This window comes from Neophocaena asiaeorientalis, unplaced genomic scaffold, assembly GCF_003031525.2.
Source record: "Neophocaena asiaeorientalis asiaeorientalis breed wild unplaced genomic scaffold, Neophocaena_asiaeorientalis_V1.1 scaffold49, whole genome shotgun sequence".
Lineage (NCBI taxonomy): Eukaryota > Metazoa > Chordata > Mammalia > Artiodactyla > Phocoenidae > Neophocaena > Neophocaena asiaeorientalis.
Genome location: NW_020172456.1, coordinates 1246542 through 1260742, shown reverse-complemented (window position 1 = coordinate 1260742; position 14201 = coordinate 1246542). Strand labels below are relative to the sequence as shown.

Genomic DNA, 14201 nt, shown 5'->3' with positions numbered 1-14201 from the left:
CTCCCTCCCTCCCTCTGGTTTATCCACATCCATAGAGGTTAGGTGGATCAGAGGTTAGGTGGATCAGTTGTAGAGTTAGCACGCTTGGGTTGGGTTTGAGACCTCACCCTGCTACTTGTTACCTGTGGGACCTTGCAAAAAAATCACCTGACGGTTCTGTGACTTACTTTACTTTTCTGAAATCCTTGCCTTCCAACTTGATCGTCAGTCAAAAAATTCTTTTGTTTTCGAAGTTCTGGATGTCTTCCATGAGAAAATCGTTCCTGTTTCTCTGATTCTTTAATACTTATAATTGCTTCATCATGTGTTTATGAAGACTAAATAAACTAGTATCTGAAACACGCTTAGTACGTTGTCTGGCACATGATAAGTGCTAGGTAATCCCTTGTTTTGTTATTGTTATATCCTCGGTCTGATTCGTGTAAGATCAAATTATATCAATGGATGTGCAGTCGGAAACATTGTTTGAAGTTTTTCTTTTTCCTTTTTTTCCAGAGCATTTTGGTATGTTTCTTTACCTTTTCTTTTTTCTTCCTTTCTTTTCTTCTCCCTTCCTTCCTTCTCTCTCTCCCTCCCTCCTTCCCTCCTTCCCTTCCCTTCTCTTCCCTTCCCTTCCCTTCCCTTTCCTTTTCTCTCTCTTTCTCTCTCTCTCAATTTTGAAGACAGTATGAAAATATGAGAAATAGATTAAGATATAGTGTATTCAGGAAAGGATGTCCTTATAGTTTGAAATAAGAAAAGGAGCTTATATTGCCATTTAGAAAGTGTTTTAGAGTCTAGTCCAAACTTGTACTCATTCAACACAGTTATTGCATACTGTCCCTGGGCATTGGGGACCCAAGAGCCTTTGTCCCAACATCTGCTGAGATTAAATGAGTCTAATAGTTAAATCAGAAGAGGAAATGTGGTCAATTAAATACCACCACTACCCCCAAAATGTTTGGTTCCAAGTAGAAAATTGCTTATATAAGGTGATACTTGTAAATTCTATGGATAAATTAGTTAGGAAAACCACATGGCTTTAAGTCACAAAAGAATGACTTTATTTCTTTATCTTTTTTATACTCTTGTTTTTTTTTTTTTAATTTCATCTATTAAGTAGAAGTACGTTTTTATTTTATTTTTTTAAATTTCTTCCAACATCTTTTGAATTTTCTTTCTTTAAAAAAATTTTATCAGAGTATAGTTGATTTTCAATGTTGTGTTAGTTTCACGTGTACAGCAAAGTGAATCAGTTATACATATACATATATCCACTCTTTCTTAGATTCTTTTCCCATATAGGCCATTACAGAGTACTGAGTAGAGTTCCCTGTGCTATACAGTAGGTCCTTATTAGTTATCTGTTTTATATATGGTAGTGTCTTGTTCTTTCTTTCATTCAATACTTTACACTGAATACTTTATCAGAAACTAGAGATATAAAAGGTGAGCAAAACAGACAAGGCTTCTGCCCTCAAGGAACTCATATTCCAGAAGGATGAGACAGACAATAAAGAATTTAATAAATAACTTAGTTACAGGCCATGTAATTGTTGTGAGTTAAATAAAGTGGGAGGAAATAGGCTGGAGAGTAAATTAAATGCTGATGGGGACTTCCTTAAATAGGATAGTCTGAAGAAAGATCATTTTGAGCTGAAACTTAAAGAAAAAATGAACCAGTCATTTGAAAATCTGCAGGAAGGACATTTCAGGCTATGGGTTGGCCAAGAGCAAAGGACCTTGAAGGTAGGGATGGTCTTGAAGTGTCAGAGCAGGGGTCCTGGAACGGAGCGGCTTCAGAACCACGCAGAGGGCTTGTCACAGCTCAGGTTCCTGAGCCCCGCCTCCAGCCAGTAGGTCTGGGTGGAGCCTGAAAACATGCATTTCTCACGAGCTCCCAGGGGATGCAGGTGCTGTTGACTCTGACTCAGGCCCACGCTGTGAGCACCATTGTGTTAGAGAGGAATTGGAAGGAGGAAGGGATGGCTGGAGCGTGGTGTACTGGAGGTGAGTGGTAGGAAATGAGTCTGGAGGAGGAGGCAGGGGCCCTGGGATCTCACCCTAGAAAGGAAGTAGGATTTCAGGCTCAGATGGATGAGAAGTCATTGCAGGTTCTCCTGGTCTTCACTGAAACCCTGAAACTGCCCTTGTTCTTAGACGATTACCGTGTAGTCAAGTCTTTGAGGGTTATCCGATTCTGAATGGCATTGGCCCCTTAATGCGTGGGAAACAAATCCCGTGGACTTTGGAAATGGCCTATAATTCCCTCTGTATGGGATTCCGACCAACCTTTGACAAACGGGACTGATTGCTTGCTTTGCAAAGAACCATTCTCCCATGCCCAGGTTTTAGAAGTATGAGATATTGACAAATCCGGGGGCTGTAGTTCAGATCAGCTCCACATTTACTGAAACACTTTCTCAGCATCTGGCACAGCATAGGACGTAACCAAAGCATAGTACGTGCTTGGTACAGCAGGGACATAACCAAAGCATAGTACTTGCTTTCTAACTGTAGGCAGCATTCACTCTTTTTGGGACAAATAGTTTAAAAAATGTGAAAGAATTAGAGGATTATGTAAGCAGAGTACACTGCCATGTGTAATAAAGTGTTAAATATTATCATATATAAATGTTAGTGATGCGGATAATACGTGCCGTGGCCGCTAGGAAGTGGGAGAATTGTTGTCTGAAGTTACTGGGGAATGTTTGATATCCAGGAGGCATTTTAGCTGGTCCTTAGAAAATGGTTAAAATTTGGCTAAAGAGGAAGAGAAAGACATGGGAAAACTTTTGTCTTCAGATTCAGTGAACATGCAAAGAATTAGTGTTTTCCCAAAGTTTTTGCTGTTCGGCTGCCTTTCAAGGGAAAGCTTTCCATGTGTTTCTGATTCTTGAGCACAATTGAATTACTAGCCCATTGTCTGGTGAGAGCTGTTTGGTCAGGGAGCCCCATGGACTTCTCAGAAGCTTTTGTCCTTTGAAAGAAGCTGTCGTGATTTGCCATTGTTAATGAGCCTTGTACTACACAATGCTCAAGTTTAAGACCCACTGAGAACATGACCATGAACCTCCTTTCATCTCCACATGGGGGAACCACATGGCATATAGCAGCTGCAGAAACCCAGCAGCTATGCTGCTCCCCCAGTGTTAGTAATTGTCTTTAAGTTTCTTATGTCATATCCTGACAGCTTTGTATTAGGAGTGATGGTCTGTACTGCTTCTACCCTTCATGAATAAATACAAAATGTCTTGCCACCCAGAAGACAACCCCTTTGTAGTCATGCATCTCTTTTGAATATGCATCCTTAGGACCCGAAAGGCTTATAGTTCAATATTCTGTGCCTGTGTGAGGCTTAGCCTGGAAATTGTGGAATATGCACTTACTGCAATGGATATATTTTTACTGTGTCAAGTGCTTTTTTGCATCAGATCCTGACTACTACATTTGATGAGTCAAAGGGCCCACCTCCTTTGCTGGGGCTTTCTGGGAAATTCATGGAGTTATCCTGAATATTAAGATATTTCCTGTTAGCTTAGATAATTCCAAAGGTGTAGGTTTATCTTTAACGCCAAGATAGAGGCAGAAGATAGAAGTGAAAAAGAGAATGGTGAAAGAGAGGTCCCAGGATGACCTGGGAGAGATGGCAGTCTGTAAGGCAGAGATCACGACTTTTTCAGTTGCTCACTCATATCTGCAGAAGGTTTTGAGAATGTCCCCAAGGTAGGTATACTTAAAGAAAATGAACATAAGTTCTAATGTTATCTTCCTGTACCTCAAATACACCCTCTGGTGTATGCACACTGTTTGAATACATTCTTCTGTAAACCTATAGCAGCAGTGTGGTGCAGCGCACTGGTTCTCAGACGTTAGTCTACATCATAAAATCCTTGTGCAAACACAGATTTCTACCTCCCCCCAGAGTTGTTTCTAATTCAGTAGGTATAGGGTGGCCCAATAATTTGCATTCCTAACAACTTCCCAGGTGATCTGGTCTGAAACTACGCTTTAAGAACCCCTGAGGTAGTTAGTCTCAGAGTTAGTTTACCTAAGTTGGACATCAGGGTCCTTTAATTATCCAATGTGTGACCTTGGGTAAATTATTTTAGTTCTGTGAGCTTAGTTTTTCAAATCTGTGGTACAGAGGTAATCATAATTCCTTACATCTTAGGGTCACTGGTGAGCTTCATGAGATAAGCTAGACAAAGTGCTTATCGCCTACAAAACAACAATGCATGCTGGCCGCTTTACCCTCCTTCTTCTCCTCCTCGTTATCGTCACACATCTTTCTAGTGTCACGAAGTAGACTGTAAGAACTTTTGTGCCTTAATTCACAAGAATCATGGGAATGCATTTTTCTGCTTCAGCATTGTTCATTTAGAAAGACCATGCTCCAAGTGAGATATCTTTCTACTTGAATGGTAGAGATGAAGCTCTTTTGCAAAGTCTGCCAAAAAGAGAACAGTGTGTTCAGCCCTCTCCCTTCTGTGTGTAACTGTTGATAGTTTGTGGCTAAGTGTGTATTTCTGTTGTCTTATGTAGTGAATTCTTCTTGCATGATATAGAGTTGACATTTTTGGTGGTTGTGTCTTTGAATGTTTTGGGGCATGAGAATAGTAAATTCAAGTGATTGCTTTGAATTTGATTAATTTTAACACGTTTTTCTCTCTCTCCTTTTTTCTTCTTTCCTGCTCTTCTTATGAATTACTAGGACCAAGTACCACCTGCCAGGAGGATTCATGCGCCAACCAGGGGGTCTGTATGCAGCAGTGGGAAGGCTTCACCTGCGACTGTTCCATGACCTCCTATTCTGGAAGCCAGTGCAATGATCGTGAGTACAACCTTTTGATGCTTGGGATATTTTCAAAGAGTTCAGAGGTCTGGAGAAACCATAAGGGACATTACGTAAAAGGATGGCTCTTCTGAAAGATTCATAAGCAATTTCTCATCCAGAAACTGGGAAAATAAAGGACTAATGGTCTAATGGCAAAGCGACATTTCTTGTTCAACAATACTAGATGTTTTTCCATTTACTTACTCTCTGTTTTCTTTAGATTAGATGACCTTTGACAAACAAAACAATTATGACAATATTCTTGTTCTAAGGAGTTCAGTTTTCCATTAATTAAATCATCTGGATAACAATTTTGAGACTCTCCCACTTACATTGCCTAGAACTTGGAGGACATTTAAGGAATGTAGCTATTTTTTCAAAAAGTCTGAGTTTAGAGAATTTCTTAGGCCTTCCAAATGATGAAGACATTAAGAGAGTTTATTATTTTTTCCAACTAGAAATGTTTAATGCATTCTCAAGGGTCTTTCAAATGTAGGCAGAGATTCCCTCTGGCTAAATTTATTGATATCTGTTTAGTTTATATGTGCATAGTCACTCTGTTTATATATATATATATATTTCTATTTTGTGAGTATGTTTATATGTATGTATCTGTGTATTTGCTTTGTATTGGAAGAGAGCCAGTTGTTACTGTTGTCCACTAGTGATGCTTCGGGTACCTCAGCTGTTTTAATTCTAGGAGAAGACTGATTTCATGAAGGTGATTCTAGCACTGACGGTGGAGAGAGTTCAGTTCTGTGGGAATCTATAGCCTGTGTCTCCACGTCCTCCTAACATGGCCACCTTTAGAAATGAGCAAACACTTGAAATCTCTGAATTTGTTGAAAAGTGATTTGTTGAAAAGCCCTGACTTAGTGGGTCCTGCTGACCTTCTCATTTTCTAAATGCAGCCTTCATGGTAGGAGTTTATTTTATAACCTGAACTCATAGTTGTCATCAGTTGGTTTTATAAAAAAGATGCGTAATGTTATCTGAGCAAATACTGAAGTTACATTACAGTTTGTACAAGTGGGAGCAGTCGCCAATTACAGTGCTATCTCTGTTATGTCTATTTGGTTTTCCTTGATTCCTTATTTCTCAACTTTTTTCGTGTGTGTAGTTGTCTCCTGTCCTGTTTTCCATTTTTTTCATAGGCCTTTTTTCTTTATGTACCCTGTCAGTCTCTTAAGATACACTAAGGAGAAACAAGTGCGGAATCTGGAAATGTAGAAAGAAAATTCTTTGAACCTCATTGATCTAGGTGTAAGCGTTTGCCTCTGGATTTATAATGCAAAGGACACACTGTTTGCAGAAGCCTTTGGCATTAGATGACTCTTTCCAATTATTTGGTATTATTTTTATTGAAAGTCCTGTTTCCATATTTATGATTTGGAAATACTGTTCCACTCTAAAACAGGCAGTGATTGGATTCATCCAGAGTCCCTGAAGAATTGTTCTATATGCTCTTTCTTTTCCCTCCAATTTGTCTGCATGGGAGGCTTATTTCCTAAGTGGTAGCATAATGCTTCTTTATCCTCACAAGTTTATTCCATGTCACACATACATACCAGTCCCAGTAAACCACGGTCAGGAAGAGACTGCACAAAGGAAAGACGGAAAGGTAAGTTACGCTAACTGCGGTGAATAGGCACAGTCTTCAGAAGGTATGTATGCATTTTTTGCTCACTGAAAAGTTCCTTTCTGCCACCCAGGCTAGGCATTGTTTTCTGCTAAAAATCAACCAGGATTCTTTCCAGTTTTCTGTGATTTTTTCTGATTTTGCCAAGAAAAGATTGTGCCTCAGTCTGGGATGAGGATATTGCATTATCTGACCTGAACAATTTGTCAGTGTGTGATGAAGTACCAGAACCAGGATTGGGAAAGGTCAGCGTTCTTTTGTGGCAATAGCTTCTCATCCTTCAAAAACGTTTCTAAGGCATCCAGGTTTAGGATAATGTATTTTGAACTTTATTCTATAAGCAATGCAGTTGAATTTTTGATTGTAAAAGACTTCTGAGCCCAAATCATTAAAATAATCTACTTGCCTATTCTCCTCTTGGAGAGTGGACCAGGGCTTCTGTGACTGGATGGCTACATGGATATGTGAGCAAGTACATTTTAATAGCAGAATGTGGGGAATATATGGAATTCAGATATACGTGATGTAACTATGAAGTTCAGATGTAAACTTTTAATGAAACCCAACCAAATACATCAAAATTGTAGGTTGCTTAAAATTGTTACAGCGAATGTCTCTGTATTGAAGTATTTGGGGTAACTTCACGTTGGGAACTAGCATCAGAGCCAGTTGTTCCACCTAAGAAAATCAGTCTCAATTCTTTACGTCATAGGTTATTATTTTCTGTATCAACCTGGATCCTTAGAGTTGTAACTTGCTACTCCACAAACAACTTCAAGATGATGTTACCTATCTAATACTCTGTGTGCCTACCTTTGTCAGCAAATCATGGTAGCTTTGTTTGCATTGGGAGTTGAGTATTAACCCTCAGTGTCACCAGCAGATTGGAAAAAGGCTCATGCTTATCATTGGCGAAAGCCGTGGGGAAAATTGCAAAGAAAGAAGAAAGGGTAAAATAAGTGAATAGAAGATGAAGAAGGATGAAAGAGAAGGAATATAGAGAAAAGCAGAGATTGCATCTTCTATGAGAGAGCACAAAGATGGTTAATAGTTGCTTTGGTAACATGCATGTCACAGGTGGCCTGCCTTTGACCTAAATAACAGAAATGGGCCATGCATTGTAAGTGGAGTGACATCAAGGAAATCTGGCCTTTACCCGATTCTTGGGAATAGCATGTTTTGTAGAATGTTGCATATGTCTAAAATAAATTATATTCCTTAGAATACTGTCATAAGACCATGTGAATTGGTTAGAAATTCAATCTAATGGCTAAAGTTGTTTTTGCGGGGGAAAATGTTTGAATACTTTCATTTTCCTTGAGCAGTTTCTCAGGACAGCAGCTTGATCCTCAATTAATAGAAATGAAAACATCTCTATTTATTATTGCATATCCAAGAATTGAAACTTGTTCAAAAGGGAAATGGCTAGACTATGGTATTTTTCAAAATAAAGTGCTCAGTTCATCATATGTAGAAAAGTTAATTATATCTGGACGTGACCTGCAAGTTTCTAAAGAAATGTCTGCATTTTAGAGTCGTGCCCACTTCTTCTAGAATTGGTTCTATCACTTATAACCTTTGTTTTGTTCTTGCCCATTTGCTAGGTTTGGCATTTGTTTGACAATTTCGAGGTGCTGTCACATAGATGCGGCCTCCATGAGTAGAGTTTACATTTAAAAATTGTGTCTTGTTTAGTATGAATAGACCAAGCCTGCATGGTTTTAACTTGATTCCGTCATTCTTTTTGAAAGCATGGTGGGTTGATGGAGCCAGTGGGGTAAATTTCTTGTTCATTCTTACAAAGATAGCTGTAAAACTGATATAAGTGGTTGTGAAAATATGACGTGTATTCTCTGTAGCTGGTTACCTTGTATGAGAGTGATTTCCTTGTATTGGATAGAAAAAAAAAATCATCTGATTGGAAACTCAGGTATAATTGATTTATTAATTGTCTTATCTAGTTTTAAGACATGACTTTCCACCATTTCATGTAATGGTAAAATCATAGGGAGTTTTATTAGGTGATGTTTCAGGCTGGTTTGAAACTACAATGGGCAAAGTCATCCCAGAAGCAATTTTGAGTTCATGTAGGGTCCAGTAAGATCCATGAAAGGACACACAAGTAACGTTCTCCAAAGAATATCCTCAGTTCTGAAAACTTCAAAGCAGAGGGAGGCTGATTTCCCCGAGGGTGAGCACCACCTGCATACCACTTAGTGACGTGTTGTAGGGGTTACATTTTAAGAGCAACAAAAGGAAGGAAACCTTTTAAGGGTCCTTGTAAGGAGATTCCTTTTGGATATTGAGTTCTTATTGGTATTTTAAATCAGGACAGAGAGTCTGAGCAATTTCAGTATGTTGTAGACCTTACACTATCAGGTGAATCCAGGATCCGTTTCCTGTATTGAATGGCAGTGCCAACCCCACTGGCAACCGATTGTTGAGTTCCTCTCTTCTTCACAACTCCACACAAGGTCTCAGCAAAACCAGCCCACTCGCACATTCCCACACATACGCGAAAATGTTATCATTTGGGAGGACTTTTTGAAAATAGCGATTTTAAACACTTCACAGCTATTACCTTTAGGCGTGTTCATGACAACTGTTTTGAGTAGTATAATTTTGGAATCTCGTTATTGCTTCTGTGCCCTGGAGAAGTGAATGTGGGACAGTCTGTGGCATGTGAGTCCACACATCAAGTTCTTGGATTTATAGATTGGATGTTTATAACGGCTTTGTGGGGTGAAAAGATGGGAATAAATGTGGGTTCTCAGCCCACCTTCAGCAGCCAGGTGCCCACACTACATTGCGCGATGTACATTGTGGGCTACTTGCTGGAGAAATTGCTTGGTTCATACTGGCGTGTGATAATAGATGTTCTTTGCTTGCAACAAATCAATAGCAAGCCACTGTGGATTGTGCAGACAGTGGCGTGTGAAGGGCCTTTTCAGACAGTTTTATGCTGGAATGGCTGTTAAGCTGCACTGTTGGCTATTCACTGGCCTTTTGCTTTTTACTTATTGTGTGGGTTTATTTATTGTTTTAATGTAGGTTGGTATATTGATTAAATCTGTTAAAAACACATTTCCCATTCAGGCTTCAGACAAAAATAAGCAATATGCACATTACTTAGTGCACAGAAAAGGGGACAGACGTGTGTATGCTAATTCTGTCTCTTGGGTCCATATAGGTACCTTGGCATTATGTTATGAGCCTGTGTTGTTATATTTATAGCAATAATTTCCCTGGATATCAGACTACAACATATTCATGTGTTTGGTAATGTGTTTACTTCCTACCTCTGTTTTCATGCTTTACCTGTCCAGCAACTAGGCCATATTTGAGAAGTTCACTATTAAGACATCTATTTTCTGCTTAGAACATACTTTATCATTTACTCATTCATTCACTCACCAAACATTTCTTATTTGCAGATATGATCATGAATAGGATACATTCCTGTTCTTAAAGACATTACAGTCTAATGGGGGAAGACACATATGAACGTGCTTTAATAGAAATATGAACAGTATACAGTGAGAGGTCATAAGGTGGAGTGAGATCAATTCTCCCTGGGGTTGAGGCTCCATTAAGAAGAATTACTGCTTTTAGAAAAGTTTTCATTGACAAATGAGTCTTGAAAAGTTTGTAAATACTTCCTAAGCAAATATGGTATGAACTAGGGTTGGAAAGGAAACGTGGCGTTCCAGCAAGCAGAGAGAAATATACTATAGCCACTGGTAATATTTTGGCTATTTCCTCCCAGTTTCCCCGCCCCCCACAAGCTTTTGCAAATCGCATGGACATACTCTTGCCCAGGTGTTGTACCTGTGAATAAACCCGTGTGCCAACACTTGTCACTGTCAGAGATCGGGGGAGCTTTCAAAGACTCCTCCTCTGGTTGGGAGTGGGGTGGGACTGTGTAGGGAGGGGACAGACATGTGTGTATGCAGATTCTGTCTCTTGGGTCCATATAGGTACCCTGGCATTATGTTATGAGCCTATGTTGTTATATTTATAGCGATAATTTCCCAGGATACGAGACTACAGTATATTCATGTTTTTGGTAATGTGTTTACTTCCTACCTCAGTTTTCAGGCTTTACCTGTCCAGCAACCCTCCTTGAGCCAGGGGAGGTTCTGGAAGCTGCCTGAGTCAGGGGTGGGGCCTTGATGGCGCTTCTTCAATGGGCTCCAAGGGACCTGGAGGAAAGCATTCCTTCCTTTTGGTGGTCAAGCCCTTTAGAGCTTAGTTCTGAAGAGTGGGTGTCTGCACGGGGTGAGCTGTCTCACCCCACAGCTCTCTCCTGTCTCTCTGAGACAGGAGCTGGCTCCTTTCCCTCTCTCCCCCTGAGACGGCACAGAGCCTGCAGCAGTCAACGCGTGTTGAGTGAATGAGTGAGTGACTAATTCTCCTTGGGGTCTCCAGCTGGCTGTCGCTCCTGCCACAGATCTTAGGGCTCCCATTCTAAGGAGCAGGTCACTTTTTCCCTCAGGGAATCTGTTCTTCAGTTCCTTCCTATGCTGGCACTGAGTCAGAATACGGTATTTCGCTATTGTGTGGATTCAGCCCCACCCCTGCCTATTTAGAAAATGCTGTTGTGATTACCGATTTCTTCCCAGTCTTTATTCTAAGCATTTGTATGGTTAAAATTACACTCAGGTGAAAATCTGTGCTCTCATTGCATAATACGCATTTTCAAAGTGTAAAAAACATTAGATTTTCTAATTTTCTTCAGTAGAATGCACATGATGGTGCCCAGTTCACTGGGGAAGAACCCCCTGTGTTGAATCTCTTGCCGGATCCTAGATGTAGACCTAGTACGGCCCAAATCTTATTTCATTGAACCATTGGTAGACGTTTATCTTGGAAGTTTAATTACAATAAACCATATTTTTAAAAGGTTGATTTGTAATATATATAACTTATTACATTATAAAAGACTTCATAGTATAGTCATTAGGTTAACTAGCTTTAGAATCAAACTGCTTTAAATGCCAATTCTAACTCTAATACTATGAAATTGAATTAGCCTCCTTTGTTTCAGCACAAGGAGTGTGATCAGTACTTCATAAATAGGAGTAGTAACAGTTTTTATTATAACTAATACTATTTGATACTTGTCAAATCAAATAGTATTTGATATTTGTCAAATCCCTCGATATTTGTCAAATCCTAGTGTTGTGCTATGACCTTTAGAAAGATGTTGTCCCTTTAATCATCCCAAAGTCCCTAAGAAATACCACACTACTATTGTCCTGATTTTAACAGTGGGAAAGATGAGGCCACACAGTTAGGAAGTAGCTGAGTCAGAACTTGAATCCAGGTTTGTTTGACATGAAAGCTCACATTATTATTAGATTTGCTACTACTTAGTCGTTATTAGAAATAATCACAGTGAACATCTGCACTAATTACTAGACTAGAGGGCTTAAAATTTCAGGTGGGCAAATCTTTTCAGACAACCAAATTATCGATACATAAGAATATAGGCTTGGAAAAGAGAAGCTCTGTGTCCTTGGTTGTTTATTTTATCACATTCTGGAATTCTGAACACTTCAGTTGTTTCTGTCTTAACACTTAAATGGGGCCATTTAGCAAGAACATCTTTAGATATTATAGATTTAGAATCAGAATATCCCCCCATAGCCCCAAATATTTATATTTGCATTCTCAGTTGGCCAGCTTCTGATTTCCCATCTTTTTTTCTTACGTTATTGCAATTTCAATATATGCCATAAAGCATAGTGGATGAGACAGTTGATGTAGAGTGGATGGCTTCCGTTGAAATCTTGACTCCATTGTTTAATAGCTGTGTTACCTTGGTGCTAGTAATTAATTAACACCTCGATGTCTCTAAAATGTAAATATTCATATGTTCCATCTCATAAGAGTGTTGTAAGGATAAGTCACATTCATAATTGTGAAGTTCAGGACATGACATGTAATAGCCCCTACAGAACCATTAGCTACTCTTTAATATAGTTTTCAGAAAGTTAAAACATGACTCATACAAATGTAATTTTCATAAAGTTCAAACATAACTCATATAAATGAGAATGAATAGAATAGAATGTGTGCCAAGTGTATTTAACTCCTTAACGGGGGAAACAACAATATGGTTGAAGTGTAAACAATAAGATCGCAAAAGATTATTTGAAGAACTGATATTTATAGGCATTAAAAAGAATATTAAAATACAAATTTAGTTTAAATAACCTGGTGAATGTCTCACAGGGTAAAGAGCTCTTAACTTTTGATGTTATCTTTTCTACTGAACATTGTGTCTTTACTGAACAAAAATCTACAGGTTAATGTATCATCTCATAGACTCTGCACCTTAATTAATAGTAAATACCTATGTCAAACAAAGGTACATTTTCCCATAGAATTAAGTATTTCTTGTGTGGATATGTTAAACAATATTCCTATATGACATTGAAAGGACATGTGTCTTGTGGATATGTTAAACAATATCCCTATATGACATTGAAAGGACACGTGTCTTTCCTAGGCTTTTTCTTAAGTTTTAGATAATTTTTGTTAAGAATGTTATGCTCTGTTCAATTACAAATCCTTTTTTACCTTGAATATTTCTCTCATGCCATTACTTTTTATTTTTTAACCACTTAACTGTGTACCAGTCACCGTGCTAAATTTGTTGTGTCATTTTGTCATTTACACAACCCGAGAAAGTAAGATATTCTTATGATCCCTGTTTCACAGATGAGGAAACTGAGACATGGAGAAGTCAAGTGATTTGCTGGAGGTCACAAAACTGTTAGGTGGGGAGACAAAGACTCAGATTTACATTTGACCACATAGTCTGGGCTCTTGACTGCCAAGGTCTCCTGAATGCCTCAAGGAATGTTCTTAATAAGCACTCATCTGAACACATAGGGATTAACGTTAGCCCCAGAAATTTACTACTTTTATGGCAACGCTTACCCCATATATTCTAGTGGTTACATTGTTATGGGGGCAGGGGGCAACATTAGGATTGACCTCCTCAGGTAGTAAGATCAGAAGTCCCATCAAGCAGGTGCCATTTTGCAGGTTTGGTAGGTCTAGGCAGGCAGAGGCTGAGTCCAGAGGAGTCAGGGAGGCTGGGAGGAGCAGCCTGGTACCATGGTTGGCAAGATCCAGAAGGTGAGACAGGTACAAAAGAAGCATTCACGAGTGGGCAGCATCAAAAGGAATGCTCCAAGTTATTTCTTTGCATCTGTGTTTCATTCCTGGGCCCACAGATATTCAATGTGTCTAAAAGAAGGCCAGGGGATGGCAATTAAACCCAGAGTCTTCTTAGAATGAGGATGAAGGTATTGATACTCTTCAGAACAGTTTCATAGATGCAGGTTGTGGCTAGCTTGTTGCCCACGGGAATCACGCTTGCTTATAAATGCCCCTGATATCAAGACGGGGCTATTTTGTACCTAAAATCTGCAGTACTGCTGGTATTAATACACACACAGTGTCATATAGATTCAGCAAGAGCCAGGACTGCTTGCAGCTTTTGTTTTACACAACCCTGCATGAAACGAGCTGGGCCTCACAGGTGAAGTATTCATTTCTACCAGTTCCAGTTGATACTTGGACTTACGGTTCAAGGAGAAATGGTCTCTGCACTTCTGGGACCTGTAGCTTGTCAGGGATTGTTTTGAGTTGTTGCAATCTGTGGCCTCGCTAATTTCATTTCAGCCATCTTCAGCATGCTGTATTTGTAGACCATTTTTTTTCTTTAATAAA

General features: G+C 39.2%; 1 protein-coding gene across 2 annotated transcripts in view; it reads left to right on the top strand.

Annotated features, from left to right (window-relative positions):
* NRXN3 (neurexin 3) overlaps positions 1–14201 on the top strand; it is a 1577176-nt gene that overhangs the window by 726995 nt on the left and 835980 nt on the right. For both annotated transcript variants that reach the window (XM_024737819.1, XM_024737820.1), the window contains one exon: positions 4694–4813. In XM_024737819.1, coding sequence (XP_024593587.1) covers positions 4694–4813 — 120 coding nt within the window. The remainder of the gene's footprint in view (positions 1–4693; positions 4814–14201) is intronic.